At 37.9% G+C, this 22125-nt stretch overlaps 1 protein-coding gene across 1 annotated transcript in view; it reads right to left on the reverse strand.

Moving 5' to 3' along the window:
* The window catches only part of MYBPC3 (myosin binding protein C3), a 75272-nt gene extending 57621 nt beyond the window's left edge, over positions 1 to 17651 (reverse strand). Inside the window, 8 exon segments of the mRNA XM_087951410.1 lie at positions 103 to 138; positions 2199 to 2253; positions 4043 to 4160; positions 5059 to 5207; positions 5943 to 6029; positions 8367 to 8504; positions 9649 to 9915; positions 17484 to 17651. Coding sequence (XP_087807536.1) covers positions 103 to 138; positions 2199 to 2253; positions 4043 to 4160; positions 5059 to 5207; positions 5943 to 6029; positions 8367 to 8504; positions 9649 to 9915; positions 17484 to 17508 — 875 coding nt within the window. The 5' untranslated portion in view covers positions 17509 to 17651.
* Between the last annotated feature and the right edge of the window lie 4474 nt (positions 17652 to 22125).

The raw sequence follows: 22125 nt of genomic DNA on the forward strand, positions 1-22125 counted from the left end.
GTCATTTATCCATGTTAGTGCTTGTAGTTAAATTTTGTTTAAAGTGCTGTTTGAGTGACAATTCACAATGATGATCAATGGTGAATACTGAAAACTAGGTACTTGATTGCTAATGTCCACTTTCTTCCTCCTGCTGTGCTCCTAAATTAGAATTATACAAAGGATTTACACAATTTTTTTCTGCTGAAAAAAATATTTATCTAAATTTCTAATTCTCTATCCTGCTTTAAAAACTATGTTGATCAAGTTCAGACTCTGTGATGACCCAGGGTGGGATACAAAACAAACACAGTCACAGAAAACAGGTGAAGCCCCTTTTATTCCTTCACTTTGCTTCCAAGCTCCGAATATCTTTGACGGAAGACAAAAAAACTCCCACACAAACAGTTACATGAAGAAGGAAAAAAGCAACACAAACCAGGCAATATAAGAGCTGGAGGATGTCCACAGATAACACACACTGGGAAGAACGCCAAACTCAGAAAGGAACTATAAACTAGAGGTATTTACACGTTTTTTTCCCAGCGTTCGCCAGTATGCAGGTCCAAACTCTTATTCAGTTGTCACAGTTGCAGCCCATGAAGAGGATCAAGGCCCTGTCCTCCAGAGTAAACCATGTTTCTCCCTTATCCTCTCCTCCCTGCGTGCCCTAGGATGGATAGGCCTGGGTCCTCCTCTGACTGCTCAGCCGGCCTCTGCCCTTCCCCAGCCTCCTCCACCACCTCTGGAGCCACACTTCCACTCCCTGTCAGCTGTTCCTCCTCTCCCGCAGAGCCAGTCTCCACCAGGGGCATGACAGACTCTGTACACAGAGACTATGTTATCTTTTAATCTCTATAGAAAATTTGAGGTGATTTGTTGTTGTTGTTGCTGTTATCTCTTGTTGTTTGTAGATGCTTCTGAAAATCAGGATACTTCCAAACAAACCAAGTGATTTTCCCACACTTTTTCGATTTCTTCTGTACCTCTGCCATGATAGGAAGCATTTATCAGAAGTATTGATTCCAATGCTTAAATTTAAAATTATATTTTATAAATGCTGAAATTATAATTGCTACTTGAAAAGGTTTATGCTATTTTGGACCATACGCATAAACATGGCTGTTAGATTAGGATGTGCAATGCACACATGTAAACAAATGTGGCTTGTGCTTGAATCACTTGGCTAGAGACCTCAGTTTCAGGAACAGGGCTAATTGCAAAATCCCTTGTGCTGTGTTAGGAACTCTCAGCATGCTCTCGTGTTGGCTTACGCTATGAATGCATATCTGGAGTGACATTCTGTTGGCATTATACATCAGTTTTCTAGAAACTTTGTATGTGGTTATCTGTCATGCCTCTGTTGGAATCTGATTCAGAGGGGGAGGCCGAGCAGCTGACAGGGAGTGGGAGTGTGGCTCTGTTGGCTGTGGAAGAAACTGGGGAAAGGCACAGTCCGGCTGGGCAGAGCAGGGAAGAGGTAGAGCAAGTGAGATGGAATTCGGAGGAAGACTCAGGACCATCCCCTCTTCATCCTAGGGCACGCAGGGAGGAACAGAGAAGGGAGCAATGTGGGTTGCGTGGCTTATGGGAAGGAAAGGGCCCTGATTCCCTTCATTAGCTGCAGCTGGGAACACTGTTTAAAAAGGGAAGCTGCACACAGCAAAGTTGTTGGGAGCAAATTGTGAATTATCTGGTATCATCGAGGCTTATCTGGGTTCCTGACGTCTTCCCAACTGTGTGTGTTTTGCTGGGCTTTCAAGTCTGCAATTCCTTCTCCTGTCCTGTCAAATTAATTGCTGCAGCCTGGTTTGTGTGGATTTTTATTTACAGTTTGTATGTACTTTGTTTTTGGACTGAATTTCCTCCACTTAAAGACTGTTCTTGGGAGAGTTTTTTCTCCAGCCGAAGGTAACCTGGGCTTTGGGGGCAAAGTTGGAGGTACTAAAGGGACATTTCTTGCTTATTTGACTGGGTTGCCTTTGTGCCAGGCCCCAGGTCATCACATTATCATACAAAGTTATTGTATTATTATGTCTATTGTATCTATTATTTTTATGTGGTGCACCTACATTTGATTACTGTTGAATCAGGATTTCAAAATAGAGTGACCTCAAGGAATTAATTAATTTAATCTAGGGAAATATTCCTAGCAACCATTTTGTTTCATTCAGAGTTGTCTCCTTCATTGGCAAACTGGGGTAAACATTGGTGATAACACTCACGTCCGTCGAAATGTTGATCGGATGTCCAGGTCAGCTGTGGCAGGTGCCTCTGTGATTATATAGAAAATGGTAATAACAATAAGACAATATCCCAAGGCAACTTAAACTTTCATCCCAAACTTACATTGGGTTCTTTTGGGATTTTTTTTGTACAGCTTTTACAGTTTTCATCTAGAGGTTAAAATTTCATGCAGTAAGGAAAATCCTAGCCTTGTTTAATACTTAAAAAAGAGACTAACTTCAAAATCCCAAGCCTGTAGGCTAGACTTAGAGCTGAAAATATATTGCATAAGAATGCAGTAGCAAACCACTTCCATATTATTGCTGAGAAAATATATAGATGCCTCATTTGGTCACCTGAAGTCATATTCAACTGGAAGATTTTACTTTTGAGAGACGGATAGAAAATCTAGATTTAGAACAATCCAAATCTTGATTTTACTTTATAGAAATACAATGATATCCTTATAGGAGTTCAAAAAATGACATGCTGATAGAGATGAGGAGAGTTTTGGAAGATAATGGAATTGAAGTCCCATTGAGCTGAAGGTCATTGAGTGGGAAAAAATGGCTTCTCCAGGAGATTCCTTTAGACCAGGGGTGTCAAACTCAAACTTAAATCTGGTCTGCGGGGCTGGCCTGGAAATAGCAAAGGATCAACCCGCGGTGCTTCTGATAGCCCCCCCATGGGCCATTTTGGCCAGCAAAGTGCTGCAGGAGACTGTCCAGGCTGAAAATGCCTACCCCCATGCCCCTTTTTGGCCAGCAGGCTACTGCAGGAGGTGTCCATCCCGTCTCCCCCACTCCCTGCCATCCCGCGGAGAACTGAGCTGGCCCTCAAAGAAATCCAGTTTGACACCCCTGCTTTAGACAAATATTAGGCCACATGTCCTTCTAATCAAAGTCAAAATTATGGTTGAGATATTTTTCCAATTCCTGAGTGATTTCTAAAATTAGGCAAGTTTCTACATTTAAATCAAGCTACAGAAATGAGCAAGTTATTCTTTCAAACCATTTGTGGGAAGAGGCTCTGCATGTGGTAGCAAGCATTTTCCCTTCCTCTTTTGGGGTTGGGCCTTAGAGAAAACAGAATCAGTGGTCTTACGTTCTACTTACTTTTGCTGAATAAACAATCTAACATTGTTAGAGATGCAAAATTAATTCGGTTTGCTTGCAGTTTTAGCGCTTTCAAATTTAAAACAAATAACGTGTGATCTGTTTTGTAATTGGATTACAAATTAAATTGCAGAAAAACAATTGTGTCAGTTTACAGCACAGACATGTTAGGAGTAGGACAACTAATATTCATACATAGAACTGCAACTGCAACTGAATTATATTGCTTTGTGTCCATTGTTTCTAAAATATATGAGATGAAATTCCTTCCATGCATACCTTCTGAATGGATAATCAGGTTAAAATTGCCACTTTATAGCTACACCTGGGAGTAATTTCCAATTTAAATTAATTTGAGATAGATAGGCATAGAATTGCAAAATATTTTTGCTTGTACATTCTCCAATTATCTTTAAATTTATAAATCCCAACAAAATCCTGGTTTAAAATACATACTGACATTTGGGGGGGGGGGAAATGGATCCATGAACATTCCTTCTCCAAAACTCTATTTTACTCAGACTTTATCATTTCTTTACTGAGCACATATTTTAGTTTGATGTGTATTTTCTCCTTAGACAAGACACAGCATTCAGCATGAAATAATAATAATCATTACTATTATAATATTATTGTAGCTGTAATACAGCAAATTGATACTATGTTATAAACTGTTGCCAAAATATAAACATTTTGTTAGTAAGGAAAATACAACACATTACCATGGACAACCAGGGTAAAGTTACAGCTATCAAATTTGTCCTTTGTAGCCACCTCACATCGATATCCCCCTGCATAAGTTGGTTTTGCATCAATAATGTTCATTTCGAAGACATAAATCTTGAAAAGAATAGAATAGAAATAATTGGACCTCTTTAGGAGATAGACACATAAACTTGAATGTTATTAACTAAGAGTTCTTCTTCTGTATAAATTTCCCAATAGTCATCTTGTTTTCTATAATATACATATGGAATTACTACTTCACAGTGAATCCCTAGGAGCCAAACTCAGCTCGAGGGATTTTTTTTTACCTTTTATCTTCTCCTAATGGAAAAGTTCTTGTTTCTTTTTTCTCTTAATTTTTTCCCCTACCAAATAGTTTGTCACAAGAACTTATGGATATTTAAACCTGCTTAGGAACTCTAGTGAGATCCTCAATATCTATAAATTTATCTTGATGTATGTAATATATTCATTCTTTGTTTTATTATACTGTCTGGATCTCATTATATTTTCTACATATCTAACAATTGTTAGCTAACTATGGTAGAAAAGAAGTGATGAAATACATGAAGCCAAGTTTAGTGCACTTAAAACTGAAAAAGAAAAAAAAAAGACCCAGATTGATTAAAAAAAGTTAATCCCTAAGAGATTATCCTTTCTTATCTGTAAAATTCACTCACTGGGGAAAAAACAGACTTAAAAAGTACTTTTTTCATCCTTTTTCTGAAACAAATGTACTTTCTTAACTAATTCAAATTATGCATTGGGAGAAGATGCATAACATCGAGTGGCATTTCACACCTAAAGTAAATTTTACCAGCTCTTATTCAGCATAGTTTAAGCAAGAGGTTGTAAACAGTATTTTATGTACGAAGATAATAAAACAGTAGCTATATATATATATACAATGCTTGATATTGCTGAGAAGAAGAAATGTTAATGTTACGATTATGCTGTTTTCACCAAAATATAAAAAGGTGCAATGGGCAAGTTCTTCTTAAGGTAGCTGTACCTTGTTGGTTCGATCATAGCTCTCGTGAAGCTGAAGGTGTTTTCCCACTTTGCTTCCCAGGTCCATCCACTTTCCCTTGAACCATTTGGCTGTAGGTTTCTTCAGCAAGCTTTCACTTGCCACTACAGCAGTGAACGTAATGTTCCCACCTTGAGGGAGAAATTTAGGTGAGTATGGAGTTTCCAGAATAAAAGGGTTCCTGCTATATCATGGACTATGTCAGAGGCACTAGTTTTGCAAAACAATCTTTCCCTTTAAAGACCTAGGACAGGGACAGACAACTTCCCTGAGAGTCATGCCAGGGTTTGTAGGTTCACAAGGGAGCTGGGTCAGAGGTTTAAAGCAGTGGCCCCCAACCTTTTTTGAACCAGGGACCGGTTTCACGATTATTTATTCTTCCACGGACCGGTACCTGAGTAACGCGAGACTCCACCGCCATCAGGACGGCTCTTCGTTCGAAGCCGCCGCCCCTCTCTTCGACAAAACTAAGGTGCGAGCACCCAAACGCCGCTTTCCAACTGAAAACCCAGAAGCACTTTCCAACCGAAAACCCGGAAGCAACTGAAAACCTGGAAGCGCCGTCGAAACAAGATGGTGGCGCCCAAGCTTTGCGGCCCGGTAAAAAATGATCCACGGACCGGTACCGGTCCGGGGACCGGTGGTTGGGGACCCCTGGTTTAAAGGATGAAATAGGAGACTTATGCATCTTCAGAATTAAAGCTAGCATTTTGCACCCCACCCTCCCAAAAGTGCAAAAAGATTCCAAATTTTTCATTCCATCTTTTACGGGAGGTCTGGGTTTATGTGTCTGACAAAATGAATTTTGCTCAGCCAGCCCCCCCCTTTTTTTTACTTCTGGCCTAGAATCTGTGACATGCACTTACCAATTGCAACTTCTCCATCCTGTGGTCGAGTCACAAAAATGCCAATTGGGTCGACAGGTATTTCTTTCTGGGCTTCTGTAGGAAGAACTGTAAGTCAAATCAAGATTAATATAATTAATAATGATAATAATAATAATATGAATGTAGATGCGGCCTGATTCCCAGTGACTCTGGGCAGTTTACAAATTGTTAGAACACTAAAGCTAGAAAACAATACAAAACAAAAAAGATAGATTATAGAAAGAAGAAAGTTATGTTGTAACCATAGTATAAATGGTAAATTTATAATTGTACCTATAAGTAGAGTAAAGAAGATCAAAAGCTACTTCTGGGTATCTTTTTTTCTTTCTTTTCTATTTTTTGTTTACTTCTTTCCTTTTCTTTCTCACACTTTTAATTATCTCTTTTCTTTCTTTCCCTTACTTTATATTAATCTGTGTTAGTTTTTAATCTTCCTTTTAAAAATATTTAATAAAAATTACAGATCTATTTATCCATTTGTATAGCCTTGCAAAGAGCTTCAGGGACCTTCAAAACTCATGATGGAGGCTGTTCAATTCTTGGTGAAAACTCAAGGGGGGAATCTTGGAGGGACCTTTTTCCACAAATATAAAGGATACAAGGTGAACAAGATCCATGCCATCCACATGTATGCCCTGCCAGTCATCAGATACTCTGCCACTATAATGAGCTGACCAAAGAAGGACATAGAAGCTGCTGGTGTCAAGACCTGGAAGTTCCTCATGATGTATGGAGGCTTTCATGCCAAATCCAACACCCAAAGACTGTACGCTAGCCAGAAAGACAGTGGTCGGAGTCTGGTGAGTCTCAAAGTCACTGTCCTGGATGAAACCCAGAGCATCCATGAATACATTGGTCAGATGACACTAAAAGATGAGCTTGTGAGAGAATGCCTGAGGCAGCAGCAGACATGGGAGGAAGATCCAGCAGAGGAAGTGCCTTGGGCAAGGCAAGAGATATATCATATTGATAGATAGCTGAGGTGGCAGAATTTTTGGGAAATGTTACCAGTGGCTGGAAAGTGCTGGACTTAAAGACAGCACTGAGGCACTGATCATAACAGCACAACAGCACAAGAACAGACACTAAGCATAGAGCAGAGATGGTATTCAGCAGGTTCTGACCAGTTCTGGAGAACCGGTAACAGAAATTTTGAGTAGTTCGGAGAACCGACAAATCCCACCTCTGACTGGAGATTTTACAGTATCCTTCCCCTGCCATGCCCACCAAGCCACGCCCACAGAACCGGTACTAAAAAAAATTTGAATCCCACCACTGCATAGAGACAGTGGACTATCACACTAGAAATGATCCAAGGTGCAGACTATGCAGAGAGACCCCAGAGACAGTCCAATACATAGCGGCAGGATGTAAGATGCAAGCAGGAATAGCATATATTGAACAGCACAAATAAGTAGCTGGCATTATGTACAGGAAGAGCTAGCTCATGTTCTGTGCAGATGTTCATATATATAATGCCAGCTACTTGTTTGTGCACAAAATATGAGCTAGGTCGAGATGGGAGATCCCACAGAAGGTCATCAATAAGTTACATAAACCAACATGCCCGTCTATCACTATCAAGCAAGAGGACATGGAAAAGAACACAGCTATATTTATGCCAGGTCTGGTCTGTTAAAAGCAGGGAGCAGACTTTAAGTAGACAGAATGGCAGCAGATACTCGAAAGACCTGTATTTAACAAAAGTGTTCATTGCAGTAAATCGATTACTGGGAACTAATCACAGTTGTACAATCACTAGCTACTTTGCTGTTGGTCCTTGTGATGTCAGCTGTGGGCAGATCAGCATAAACAAGTATATAATTTGGCAAATTATCTGAAAGATAACCAAGGGCTAGACATAAGAAGTAGAGCATCTACATTTCATACAAAAAGCCCTCAGCTGTATATTCTGAATCTCTAAATTGGGTTCTTGTTTAAAATGTTACTAGTTGGTGGAGGCAACGTTGAACTAAACAGATCGGTGGCTTGGTCTATTATAATATCATTTTGATATTTCCCCCAAAGGGAGAAAATAATAATTGCTCAGACATGAGAAAAATAGTTAATGGAAGTGTATGCAAATTTTCTCATCAGTAGCAAAGTTTTATAGTACATTGGTTGTATTTATTTTTATTTATTTATTTATTTATTTATTTATTTATTTATTTATTTATTTATTTATTTATTTATTTATTTATTTATTTATTTATTTATTCATCACATTTCTATTCTGTCCATCTCATCTAAGTGACTCTGTATATACTAAAGAACAAATAATAGTAACATAGTTTGTCAAGCCACATAATGTGGATTTTTTTTAATATTCTCTTTGTTGTCAGTAAATATTCATTTTCTTATAATTAGGGTCAGATTAATCTTCGTGCCTGTTACTATTTTTACCTTCTGAGACTTTGTTATCACTTGTAGCTTCAGCATCTTTAGATTCAGCATTTGTAGGTCCAGTGTTTGGGACAGTAACTATGTCTGAGAAGGTGGGTTGATCAGAAGACATGACAGGAGGAACCTCCCCCATTTTTTCTAAAAAAAAAAAAAGACACCATAGGAGAATTCTTTTTAAATGAAAGTTTACAGCACATTGTAGGAATATGACATTTTTTGGCAAAATTAAGATTCTAGTTAATACTGACAAATTAAAAAAAATTAATGTATCAAGAAGAATTTTCTAATAGCAAGAGTTATTCAATTGTGGAACAGCCTGCCTCAGAGCCAGTGGACTTCACTTCCATTCTTCACTGGAAGAATGTAAATGGAGGTTGGATGTTTTAATAGTAGATTGGGCAGGAGACTGGACCAAATTATCTCCAAAATGCCTTCCCAAATCTACACTCTGTGATAATTTATGAACTTTTTCTTTTGCAGAACTGACTTTTTTTTCCCCGTGTTCAATAAGCTGAATTCTTTGAAAATTCTCAGTCATCCTAGTAATGGTTGTCCCAGAGGTGCTTTTTTCCAAAAGGCAACTGGATGTCTTTTTTTTTTTTTTTTTGGAAAACACTTTGCTCATCATCCAAGAAACTTCTTCAATTTTAACTGCCTGATGGGGAATTGGTGGATAAAAAGAGAAACATTTTCAAAAGGGGAGAAAAACAAAACAAGAAAGCCCACTTGCCTTTTGGAAAAAGCACTTTGGGGACAATAAATGGAATTTTACAAATCCTCTTCATCACCTCGAAGCTTCACTGGTTTGAATGGTTTTGTGATGGATTGCCTCTTCCCCCATCTAACCTCTGCTTGTTCAATGGCCTTGCAAATGCATGACTTATCTGCTTGTGGGAGGTTTGTGCTGAATCCAACTATTGTTCTATGGTCATGTCATTTAGCCTAGTTGTTCCCAAATTGGATTTCAAATGACAATAAATAATAGTTCAAATACAAGGGAAATACCACACTCTGTTTTCAAACAGTGGTTCCCCTACCCCCCACCCCATGTGGATAGGATGATTATTTTTGGTTTATGACAGAGATGCCTGCTGAGGCATCACACATAAAAAAGAGACAGGGTTTCAATTGCATATTCATGGCTAGCATCTTGCTCCCCACCCTTTTAACATCTCCCTGGGAACACCCCCATTTTATTGGCTTTGTCTTAAACGTCTTCAAGGGAAGGTCATATGTCACAGTAATGATGGATCAAAACAGTCACTTGGGACTTCTGGTTTACCTGGTTCTGTCACTTTAAGTTCAAATTTGACCTTGGAACTTCCAGCAATGACAGCATAAGTGGCATCATCCTCTTTTCCAACGTTATTAATGGTCAAGAAGTGCTTATTCCCCTCCGATTTGATAACATACTTCTCACTTGTGGCAAGTTCTACACCATTTTGCTGCCATTTCACCTTGATGCCCGTCTTCTCCGTCTCTGCTTCAAAAACAGCCGTGCCTCCTGCTGAGACATCTTTTGTCTTTGGTTTCTTGATGAACGCTGAAGCTAAAAAGATGGCAAATAAAAATAAAAAGTGCAAAATAGTCTATCCCAGGGGTCTCCAACCCCCGGTCCGTGGACTGGCACAGATTGGTAGCATGCCAAAAACTGGGCCATGGAAACAAGAGAAGGCCCATCCATGGGATGCAAACAGCACACAAAACATGCCCCTTCCATTTGTGGAAAAACATCTCTCCATGCCCAAAAGGCTGAGGACTACTGCTCTACCCTATTTTCTAATCCCCCTTACCTATATCATTTGCAATATTTTTATAGGTGTTGACTTTCAGAACTGAAGCAGATGATCATAAATTCTTTTATTCAGTCTGGGACCAGACTGAATATGGACTTTTAATACCACCACTTTGATACTAGCTCCATTTTACCTCAACCACCTGTTGTTTAGGCAACCCACTGCTATGAACCAGAAAACAGGAAGGCCAGTTTTATTTCCTTTCCAATGAAATGCTTTGTTTTTCTGTAGAAGCCAGAATTCCTATCTAGTTAGATAATGACCCTCTCAGAAAAAGCTAGACCTGGTCTCAGCTATCTGTGTTTTGGTGACATTAAATATACTGTATGGTGATCTCTGAAGCTTGCATTACTAAATCTTTCAGAGATGCTGGTTAGTGAAATGCATTGTTTCCCGAATGTACTGCTGGTTACGAATGTACTGTTGGTTGGTAATTACAAGCAATCGCCCTATGAAACTTTCTGAGAATCTTGGTGAGATTTGCTAAAGTACAATTGGAAAAAAATTCTAACCATGATTTTTTAGTTTAAGCCGTTTCCCATGCTAACGTCACAAGCTCAACCTGCATAGGTTATGTTTTAAACTAGGACTTTGCATTTGAGACAAAGAGATTTCTTTCCCTATGTAATATCCTGTTTCATAAACTAGTAATCCAGAGATGGTATTCAGCAGGTTCTGACCAGTTCTGGAGAACCGGTAGTGGAAATTTTGACTAGTTCAGAGAACCAGCAAATGCCACCTCTGACTGGAGATTTTACAGTATCCTTCCCCTGCCACACACACCAAACCACGCCTACAGAACCGGTAGTAAAAAATATTGAATCCCAACACTGCAGTAATCCCAGCCTGCTTCGTGAAGGGGAATGTGGATAACTGGTGAGAGGAAGTACAAAGGATCAAATTAATAAAATAATGACATTGATCCTTGGGACAGGAGAAGCAAGTATCACTGATTTATTATGCACAAACTATATTTTCTGGGTTTAAATACAAATGGGCACTCATGTGCACAAGGAGCTTAACTAAAGTTATCAATTAGCCCTTAAGTTTTTAATAAGAGCTATTAGTAGTGTAGTTTATGTGATACATTAAGTAGGATTAGCTAAAATGTAAACATATTTTACCTCATAAAATAGGCTTATTTTGATTTTTCTTCTCATGAAAAATTGACTCTTTGGAGCAATACTGACTTCAAAATGGCTGGGAATATCTCTTTTGGGAAAATAAGGTGTCATAATGGATTCTTCCCCTCAAATAACAAATTAATGATACTTTTAAAACTTTTCAGATTTCATAGAAGAAACACAAATTAGCTACAAATGACAATACATACAGAGAAAAAGATTTTCTGTTTTTCTGCAGTTTGGGGAAGATCTTTTATTTTGTTAAGCCTGTTTTAGGGTTTATAGTTTTTAGCTTGTATGTTGGTCTCGACTCAAAATCATGAAAATCATGAAATCATGATTTTCTGCAAATGTCATTGTGAAGGCAAAAATGGGCTGGATCAGGGGTGTCAAACTCACGGCCTGCGGGCCGGGTGCATGATGTGTTGGCCCCACCCGTCCCAGTTTAGCCAAGGGGAAAAAAGTCCCGATACATCATGTGACGACGCTGTGACGCCGTGAGTTTGACACCCCTGGGCTGGATGGTTTCAGCTGGCCTCAGGATAAGAATTCAGGGTTCCTTAGCTGCTTTAATTTAAAGGGTATAATAACTGAAAGCCTCAGATATGGGACTGCTTTTTTTCATTGTTGACACGTATGAGATTTAGATGACTATATGTAGAGTAATTTCAGTTTGAATCTCTTGAGTTCTGAAAAAAGAAGATTTAAAAATAAACAGAAAACTTGGGCTGTGCTGAAGTGAATACCAGTCTCTCTAGATAGCAGAGGCACTTTATGGAGTAAAATATAGAGGAAATAACAAGCATTTCACCAAAGGATTTCTGCAGAGGAGTGCTCCTGTCTCTCTCAGAAGCCCTTTATTAGGAAAATATATTTAGACAGAAAGCCAGCATGCTTGATGTAGCTGTAGTCAAAGTAAAATAATGACAGCTTATGCAAACTGCAAGACCAGATGGAGGCGGTCTAGTATCTAATGCAATTATCAGAGAAGTAACAGTAATGAGAAGGAGTAGGAAGTGATGACAGCCCTGAGAATAAAATTTGTAAAGAAGTTAAGGGGATGGGGTGGGCCAATGCATACATTTTGACTGTATCTGCTGCTTTCGGAGGACAGTCACTGAGAATGAGACAATACATAGAAGAGTGGAACTTCCAACACGAAGCAAATGTTATGTTGTAGGTAGCAAAAATTAAGTCCTGACATTTACATTATATCTAACAGGACTGGGTTACAGCATTCTTGGAAGTCAAGCCAGTTTGGAAAATGACTGCAAGACGAACACTGCTCCTCTTCTCCCTTCAAAGCAGGAGGATAAAAAGATTTAGAGGGATAGCTTTGTAAAGGCAGTTGTTGTCACCCAGCCTTTTTAGCCTTTAAATCATCCATAAATACTTTAATGGTCTGTCAACAATGCCTTTTTAAGCAGCTTCTATCTCAGAGGGATTCTGGGAGTTGAAGTCCACAAGTCTTAAAGTTGCCAAGTTTGAGGGCCTCTGTTCTTTCTATCTTGTGGCAATTTAAATCCAACCCTGCTTAAGCAAAACCTGGTGGGGACTGAATTGTTTTGGTAACATCTTAAAAAAAGACCCAGGATTACTATCTCCTCTTACTGGACACTTCCTCTACTATTGTCCCTTCCCAATTGTTTAGGAAAGCAATGGTGTGTACACATATATTTTATAAATTAAATTTATATATGCTAAAGTTAATGATTCAAAATACAAGTAGTATGTGGGCATTACATTTAAATTAAAGTTTTTCTTTTTGCCTTCCAGAAGGTCTTTTAGAGCTTCTGTTGCAATATTGCATCAAGAGCATAACAATTAAGAACTTGTTTCATACACAGAAAATTCAGATTTTTTTTGAAACTATATTTGACTTTTCCTGACATTCCTATTTTCTCCTAGGTTTTGTTCTTTAAATAAGTCCCGGGGCTCCTGATTCTTTTTCTTATTAAAAAGAAAAGCCTAGGAAAAACAGGGATGTCAGAGAGAAAAAATAATTTAAAATCCAGCCATTTTTGTTGGTTTCGAATCCAGGACCATTCTGTGCATGGAACAAACCTTCTCACCACTACGCCACTGGGATAACTTCTTATGTGCACAGCAAAAGACTTCCTTCAAAAAAGAAATGAGGAGCATTCCTTCCTCTGTGAAGTAGCTGAGAAACAGAGGATAGGCCTCAGGGGAATGTGCCCAGAGGTTATGTAAGTCATGGGAAGGAGAGATTAAAGAACAATGTTATCTGTTTCTGTCCTACAAAATTGGTTGCTGGCCAGGAACAGAGCACAGGGATAACATGAATAAATTCTCAATGACAAAATGCTGCTGGAATATTTCATCTTGTTCTTTGAACCATGATATGAGGGGAGTAATGATGAGAGGGAGAGAGGGAGAGAGAGATCTTAATCTAAGTCTATTAAGTCTATCAAATCTACTCTTCCTGATTCCTTCGGTTTAGTCAAAGGTTGATCTCTCAGTAGCTTTTCAAATTGCTTCCCACTTACCATTTTATCATCAGAACAGCTCTGGTCTGGGAGAAGTTTTCTTGCTGTTAGTTTCATATGTTGTACTCAGCACAGAGAGAAACATAAAAATAATAATTTTCCTTAGCTGATTTCTTATTATAGTAATATGTTATCTTCCTCTCTTTCCACAAAGTACAGCAAATGGAAATGAGTTTGGTGTGTGCACCTGGCAGCTTCAGCTGGATCAGTGAGCAAATTAGCCAATGTTTTGCTCTGGAACTATATTTAAAGTTATTATAAATTTCCTAGCTGCTCCATTAACAGGCTTAGCTCTCCCTTGATCCCAAGTTGTGATGTCTTACAATCTTACATTCTTCTTCCGCTACAGCAGCTGAGGCTATAAATTCCAGTATAGTAACCTGAGCAAAAAACTGCCAGTAAGACGTGCATACCAAGCCTGCCTTTGTATATAATTTTTCCATGCATCTGTTGTCCCACAAGTCCATTAATGTGTAGAATAGTTATAATTATTTTCCCTAGTATTTTCAGATTTACATTTAAAAGCAGATTTAGTACTCTTAAAGCTTTGTGATGAGGTTGTATACTCAAAGTTGTGAAAAAGGGCATGCTAACTCAGTTTGCAATATCAATTTAAACAATCTCATTGGAGTCCCCTCATTATATAGCAAATGCAATGTCCCCCCTCTCCAGATCTATGGCTTCTATCGGACAGTGGCAATTGAGGTCTGTGGTGGAGAAATTTCTGAGAAATGATGCAGAAGCCTGTGGATGTTGTTGGACATGGAAGTGGTTTACCATTGTCTTCTGGGACTTCTTTTGGCCTTTGACTCTAATCTATAGCTTTGGTATTCCCCAGAGATCTCCTATTCAAAATGCTGATCATCGTTCTCCTGCCCCAGCCCAAACAAGATCTTCCAGATGTTTTCACTGTTAACATTGCTAGGGCTTAATTAGGACCCAATGACAACTAAAGACACAAGCCCTATTTCATGAAAGTCATTCAGCCTTTCCACAGGCCTCTAGTCATACAGAGTAGTTCAACAAGAGTGTCATACCCCTAACATTATTTTTATTTACATCTAACCTTTTCCCCTTATTCTCCAAATAACAGCATCATGCCACATGCTCCACCCCTTTTACAACATGCATAGAAAAAGGATAGGGTTTGCATCACAATATCACCATTCAATTCTTGTTGGTCTATCTTCCTCCCTGCCTTCCCCTACAGATACTTTTACCAACGTATACCAAAATGTACCTAATTCGGGTTTTCTTCCTATAACATTCTACTTCTGCGTAGTAACTAGATTCATCTATGTACACCTGTAATTCCATTCTTCTTAGACATCAATTACTTCTGTGTGTTCTTTTAGGATTTATCGTTAAAACCAAAGAGGAAGGGCGCCACAATGGAAGAGTCTTAGAGAATGCATGTGGATTTCATCAGACCTGAGATCACAAGAATTGACTGGGACAAAGCAAATATTTGCTGTGGAAGTCCTCTATGTCTTCTCAGGTACTGTTGATTATAGTATAATAGCAATGGCATTCTCACCAGTTTAATGTCTCTCTGTTTCCTAAGAAGGCATTGCTGGGTTGCTTCTGCATTTCTAATGTCCTGATTTTTTTGAGCTCTCACATATTTTTAGCCTAGTCACCTTGCATACAGAAATTGCATATCCATATATACAGTAACAAATGAATGCTATATGTTAGAAGAGATATTTGAATTGGGAAAATAAACATACAAACATGGGTAATAACTATCTTTTAAGCCAGGCAGTTAGTAGATTCCAGATTATCAGTCCTCAATATAATAGGAGATTGTAAAAAGAAAAGGGTCTTTTTTTCACCAATTTTATATCCTGGCAAATATGAGTTAATTGCATCTAATGTTCAATCACAGCAATGGATCCATTCCCCAGTAACTTGTCTCGGAATGTAGCATTCAATATTATATGATCTTAAGTAAGGACCATTAAAGAAGGTTTAAATTGGTTTTCATATTTGCAAATACAATCTAGATTTGAAAAAGATGTTAAAACAGAAGATATCTATGATAAGTTGACTGATTTAGATAAAATTTTGACAGGTACTGATGAAAAAGTAATCAAAAAACTTTATGGACATTTGCTAGAGTTTAAATTAGAGGAAGAACAAGTAAAAGAAACAATGATTGCGTGGGGGGAAAATTTGGTATATGGGATTGACTTAGATAAATGGCAAAAATTGTGGTCTCAAAATTATAAAATGACAATGTCAACTGCATATAAAGAAAATTTGTATAAAATGTTTTACAGGTGGCACTTACCCCCAACAAGAATTGCTGGATGTTCAAGAATAAATCGGATAAATGTTGGAAATGTCATCAGATACCTAGTTCATATTACCACATGTGGTGGACATGCTCAGATGCAAAAAGATATTGGACTATAATCCACACATGGTTGGAAAAAATGACAAAACAACTCATAGACTTTAAACCTGAGATATTTTTATTGGGAATTATACGGGAAATATATTGTAAAGAATTGAAATATTTGATCGTAAATGTTTTAACAGCGGCTAGAATTGTATTTGCTAAGAATTGGAAAAATGAAAAAAATACGTATGCAGGAAGAAATTATTAAGAAAATCATGGACTGTGCCGAAATGAGTAAATTGACATTTGAAATTAGAGAACAAGAGATAAACAATTTTATATGATATGGGATTTATTTTATCAATGGTTAGATGAAAAGACATGGTAAAGAAATAGATTAGTAAGCCTTACAATAAAAGTTAATAGATTGATATAGAATACAATATAAAATATACAACCATTGGATGAATGTATAAGATTAAATCATAATGAAAATTAGAATATCTTGTATAAAATGATGGAAAAATAGTCAAATGAATGTTTAATAATTGATATTATATAAGCACAAGCTAGATCGATAAGTTGAGAATTTATATAACTTATGAGTAATAGTAAAAAAGGATAGCACAAAATATTGTAACCAACTGACACACTGTATGTATATAATTGAAAGATGGTTTTATGTTTTTATGTTTGCTCGTATGTTTGTTGTAAAAAATAAAAACTTTTTTTTTAAAAGACGGTTTAAATTTCAGGAATGAAGCATGTATGTTTTTGAAGGTGCAGACATTTAACAAGGGAATAATGGGGCTTGGCTTTTCTCATTTTCATTTAAATAGTCTTTCAGAAAAGATATCAAAATAGCTTTTCTGGATGAGAGCTCTCATATCTCATATTTCAAAAGGATAAAGGAAAGCATTATTTATGGATTTCTGTCACCAGAAGGATTAATCTTATTGAGCAAAAATTACATCTTAAATAAAGTACCTCATTTTCTCAGCTCCCCATAAACTTATATTTGCATGGAAGTTCAGGACAAAAATAAATAACAATGGGAGTCACATCTCCCAGAAAAAAAATCAGAGAAAAATCACAAGCTACAATTTGAAAGGGACAGAGAAATAAAGAATGTATAGCCACCCTCTATTTTAAATTAACTACTCCACTTTATTTTAATTATCCTTTAATTATATTTCTGTTTGCCTACTTCAAAAGGTAATACTGGTTAATTTTTCTCTCATGTAACTTTATTGTTAAGGCATCTTATTTCACTATATAATGAAGAGACCTGCTCCATCTCTGTTTATTCAAGTAACATCTTTTGTTCCATCTCCAGTTATCCTTACCTGGTTTCTTTGTAGGTTCTGGCATCTTCTTGTTGGCTTGTGAATTGAAAGGACCCTTTCACTGAGTGGCACTGCAAGGAGACTGAAGGACTACCAAGACCCCCTCTAAGAAATACTACTCAGAAGCCCCCTCCTGCTCCTCCCTCTTGTTCCCTTTCTGTTGTCAATACTGCCACCTTATCAACAGTACAGAGGCACTTGACAAAATTCCTCTGCCAGTTTAAATATAGCTGAGTTCCATGTGTCAGAGAGTGTGAACCATCCAAAACAGGCCCCACTGTTCATCCAATGTAGGACTTATGTACACCCCAGTGCCCAAAATGATGTCTTTGTGTATTCCTCTCCATGGCATATCATTTGTGTCTTTAATTATGTACACGAAACCTCAGCATATCAATGTAAATTCCAACACTATGAATAGATGCAGCTGAAGTTATGCATTGGTAAGTCCCATTCACTGAAATGGAGCAGAACAGGGTTGCTTAATTTGGGTTGAATTGTGTCACATTTGGAACAGTGTCAGTGTACCAAATCTACTCTGAAAATGTATTCCTTGATGAGCTATACAACAGAACTACCCTTCCACTTTGATCAATATAGGGAATTAAAGTTCTAGCGCTTATCTCCACAAATTTCAAATAAAAACTCAGCAGGGGTAAATAACAAGATTGAAAACCAGAGTGGAATGGAGTGGCCATTTTTAGTGCACAGTTGTGTCAGACTTTTATTAGATAAATATTAGATCTGATCTTTCATTCAAAAGGAATGTGGACTGAAGAGTATTTTTCTTCTTTCCCTAATGCTACTGTGCTGTTGACTACCAGGTGGCAGCATTGCAGTAATAATCCATTTTATCCATCCTGAACTGCCATTTATGAACTTTCAGAGATATCTTGAACCTCAGAATTCATTCAGTCCTACCAGTAAAGGAAATGTTGGGATCACCAGTTAAACAGTGAGTTTCAATATTTTTTTTTAAACTATTAAGGTGAGATGATGACATAGGGTTTTTAATTACTTCTGGAGGAAAGTGAATTAAAAGCTTGTATGATGACCAGCTGGCAGTATTTCCTCCTAATGTCAGAGGACTGGAAGAAATAAGTAAAAGAAAAGAAGCTGTTTCACTATGGCAAGAATTTAGCATCAGTTTTAAAGGGTTTCTGCACCATATTTTTCAAACTCTTCACAGTTCATCCCAATGTAAGTTCATGAATATTTTTGCACAGAGCATTTCATGTTCTGAAAGAAGTATCAACTTCAAGCTATCAACTTCAAGTGCCTTCATCCCTGGTATTGTAAGAATGCAGAAAACAGCCAAGGAACACCATGAGTCAACCAGTGCTCCTTTCAGCTGACTAGTTAGTGCCCCAATTTTTGAGCTTTGACAGCTCCTAGAATAACAAAAACCTATTTACTTCTGCTTTACTCAGAGAGAGAGAGAGAGAGAGAAAATAAATGCTGCTTATAAAAACAAGGAAAACTGGGATGCCAAGGTATTTTATTTTTTTAAAACAGGGACTAAATAAACAGGATTAAGATTTGGAATCATATTGCCTGTAAAATCTGCTACAAAGTTATAAAGTTCAGATGAGAGGCAGGCTGAGTGAGAGCTCCTGGGAAGGAGAAAATGGACTATTCCGAAGTGTTACAAAACTTTGAGGTATGATAATTTTGGCTATACTGTAGTTAAGATGAAAGGAAATTGACTTGGTTGCCCAAAAGAAGACAATGGCATGTGATCCCAAGGATGGAGGGCCAATGCAGTACCAAAGCCCAGGATGAAGTGTTGAATCCCAGATGAAAATATTCTGAAATCCTCATTCTTCACTAATGCGTTTGATCTAAGAACACAGAGTTTTTCTTAATACACAATTTGGATCTAGGAAATTATATAACCCAGTTGTTACTTGGAGATTACCTTGTAGTTGCATGAATTGCTATTATGATTGAATATGCTTTTAAATAATTGGCAAAACAAAACTGGAAACAACTGGAATACCACAACTTCCTTCAATGATTAAGTTGCTTTTTGAATGTATTTCTTTAAGAGTTTCTTTAAGACAGTTTTATTTCTTTAAGACAGTTTTGTGTCTTACGTATCTGAGCTGCATCTTAGGAAATCAGATTTCTGAAGTCGAAACTATTCTGTACATGTCACCCTGATCCAAGTCCTATGCAGAAATGTCAAGGGGACCAATTTCTTTTTTATTATATTTTTTCCTCCATTCAATAGCTGCTTGGTTTGTACATAATAGCAACTGACCATACTTAGTCTTGTGTTTTTATAGTGTTTTTAATCTGTTCTTGGTGCTCATTTTTGAGGACTAGGAGCAGATTTACTTATTAAGTAGTAAGCATGCTTGCCCATATATTAGCCAAGCAAAACAACCTAGAATTTTTTTTTTCAAGGACAGCTGAGAATTCAGGAAAGGAGGCTAAAATAGCTCTGAAAAGGATGGTCACAATCTAATACTCAGGGTTCTGTGATTACCAGAATTAGTTACCATGATAAGCAATCTTTTTTGATCAAGGAAAAATGGAAAATTAGAGAACGTAGCTTGGCCACTGTCACAAAATGTCTGCTGTGGGAGACTCCCATATTCAAACCATAGCTGCAGTATTGAGCACAGTGAATCATCTGTTTAGCTCATGTCTGTTACATAAGGTTGCTTCTAACTATCTTCTGTCTTCCAGGATGATTGATACTCCTTCAGCTCATCTTCGTTCTTTCTTTCTGCTGGGCATACTTCTAAAGAAAGCACTGGACTACAGCTGCCCAGTTTTCAGAATAGCTATGTGACTAAAAATAAGGCTAAAGGTTGGCATTTGGCTTTGTGGTATTTATTTATTTATTTATTTATTTATTTACTTACTTACTTATTTATTTATTTAGCAAGTAATAGGGAAGCTGGCAGCATTAAGCAGAAGGAGTCAAAGTAGTCAAGAGCATACTCAAGGTAGCTTTGAGTATATGTTTAGGTGGCCTCTAGTATTAAGTCCTGACAACTACACTGGTACAGAGGTGGTATTCAGCAGGTTCTGGCCACTTTCTGGAGAAGTGGTAGCAGAAATTTTGAGTAGTTCAGAGAACCAGCAAATACTACCTCTGACTGGAGATTTTAGAGTATCCTTCCCCTGCCACACCCACCAAGCCACGACCACCAAGCCACGACCACAGAACCGGTAGTAAAAAAATTTGAAGTCCACCACTGCACTGGTACCCACGACACCAGGCAGTTTGTTATTACTACTTATTTGTAAAATTTCTGTTCTCCCTTTCCATTAGAAACTATCCCTAAGGTTATGGGGAGTACCATACAGTGTTACTTTTGTAATTGTGTGCCTGTTCCACTTGCTGTGAGTGTGTGTGTGTGTGTGTGTGTGTGTGAGGGAGGGAGGGAGGAAGGGAAGGAGGGAGGAAGAGAGAAAGAGAGAGAGAACGAGAGGGAGAGAACTGGGTAGAACATATGGCCCTCTCAGCTGAAGTGAAGCAATAGTTTTCTGGAGCCTTTTCTTTTTTCTTTTTGGCCTTGCTTTCTTTAGAAAAGTGTCTTCATCAGGTTTGCCCTGAGCATGCTCCTAAACAAAGCTAGTTAAAACTGGATACGCCTGTTTTCCTCCCTTTCGGAGCACAAGATTTTTCAAGTCCCTGTAATTAAGCAATCAGTTGCTTAATTGATTACAGTTGATTACAGTCACCAAAATTATTGATTATAGTCACTGAAATGGTTTGTAACCAGTGATGGAACTCAAATAATTGAACAACCAGTTCTCTGCCCTAATGACTTGGTGGACATGGTTGGGTGGTCATGTGATTAGGTAGGCATGGCCAACTTGATTGGTCTCACCCTTAGGAAATTTCTCTTTAGCCCAACTCATAATAAAATAGCACAATAAAATAGCACTGTTCTAATATTTAAAATAGAATAGAATAACAGAGTTGTAAAGAACCTTGGAGGTCTTAGAACAACTCTGGAATAACAGAATTGTAAAGAACTTTGGACGTCTTCTATTCCAACTTCCTGCTCAGGCAGGAAACCCTACACCACTTCAGACTAATGGTTATCGAATCTTTTCTTAAAAACGTTGTATTGCAGCATTTACAATTCTGGAGACAAGTTGTTTCACTGATTAAATGTTTTGTCAGGAAATTTGAGGGGCTACTATAAAAATGAGGGCATCAATCTATTTTCCAAAGCACCAAAAGGCACAAGAAACAATTGATGGAACTAACCAAAGAGAGAAGCAACCTAGGACTAAGGAGAAATTTCCTAAGGGTGAGACCAACCAATGGAACAGCTTGTCTCAGAAGTTGTGGGTGCTCCATCGCTAGAGGCTTTCAAAAAGAGTGAGGGAAGTCCACCCCAAAAAGACAGTGCCAGGAACCACTAAAACAATGCAGAAAACTTAAAACAGCCATTCCCCTTTTAAAAGATAGTCAACCCCAAAGCAAATGCACCGGCTGAGGGGGAAACTAAGAGCAGCTGCTTGTGCTAATTGAAAGCCTGGGCATGTTGCCAAAAGCCATTAACCCTTCCAACTCTATTCTATGTTCTCTATATTCTAAATTGGGTGCTTCACAGCAATACAGCTGGCTGGACCACACATGCATTAAATTCACGGCCTGTATGATCAAGTTGCA

The sequence above is a fragment of the Notechis scutatus genome, chromosome 1, assembly GCF_049901735.1.
Source record: "Notechis scutatus isolate UNSWTSFEM ecotype Mainland chromosome 1, rNotScu1.2, whole genome shotgun sequence".
NCBI lineage: Eukaryota > Metazoa > Chordata > Lepidosauria > Squamata > Elapidae > Notechis > Notechis scutatus.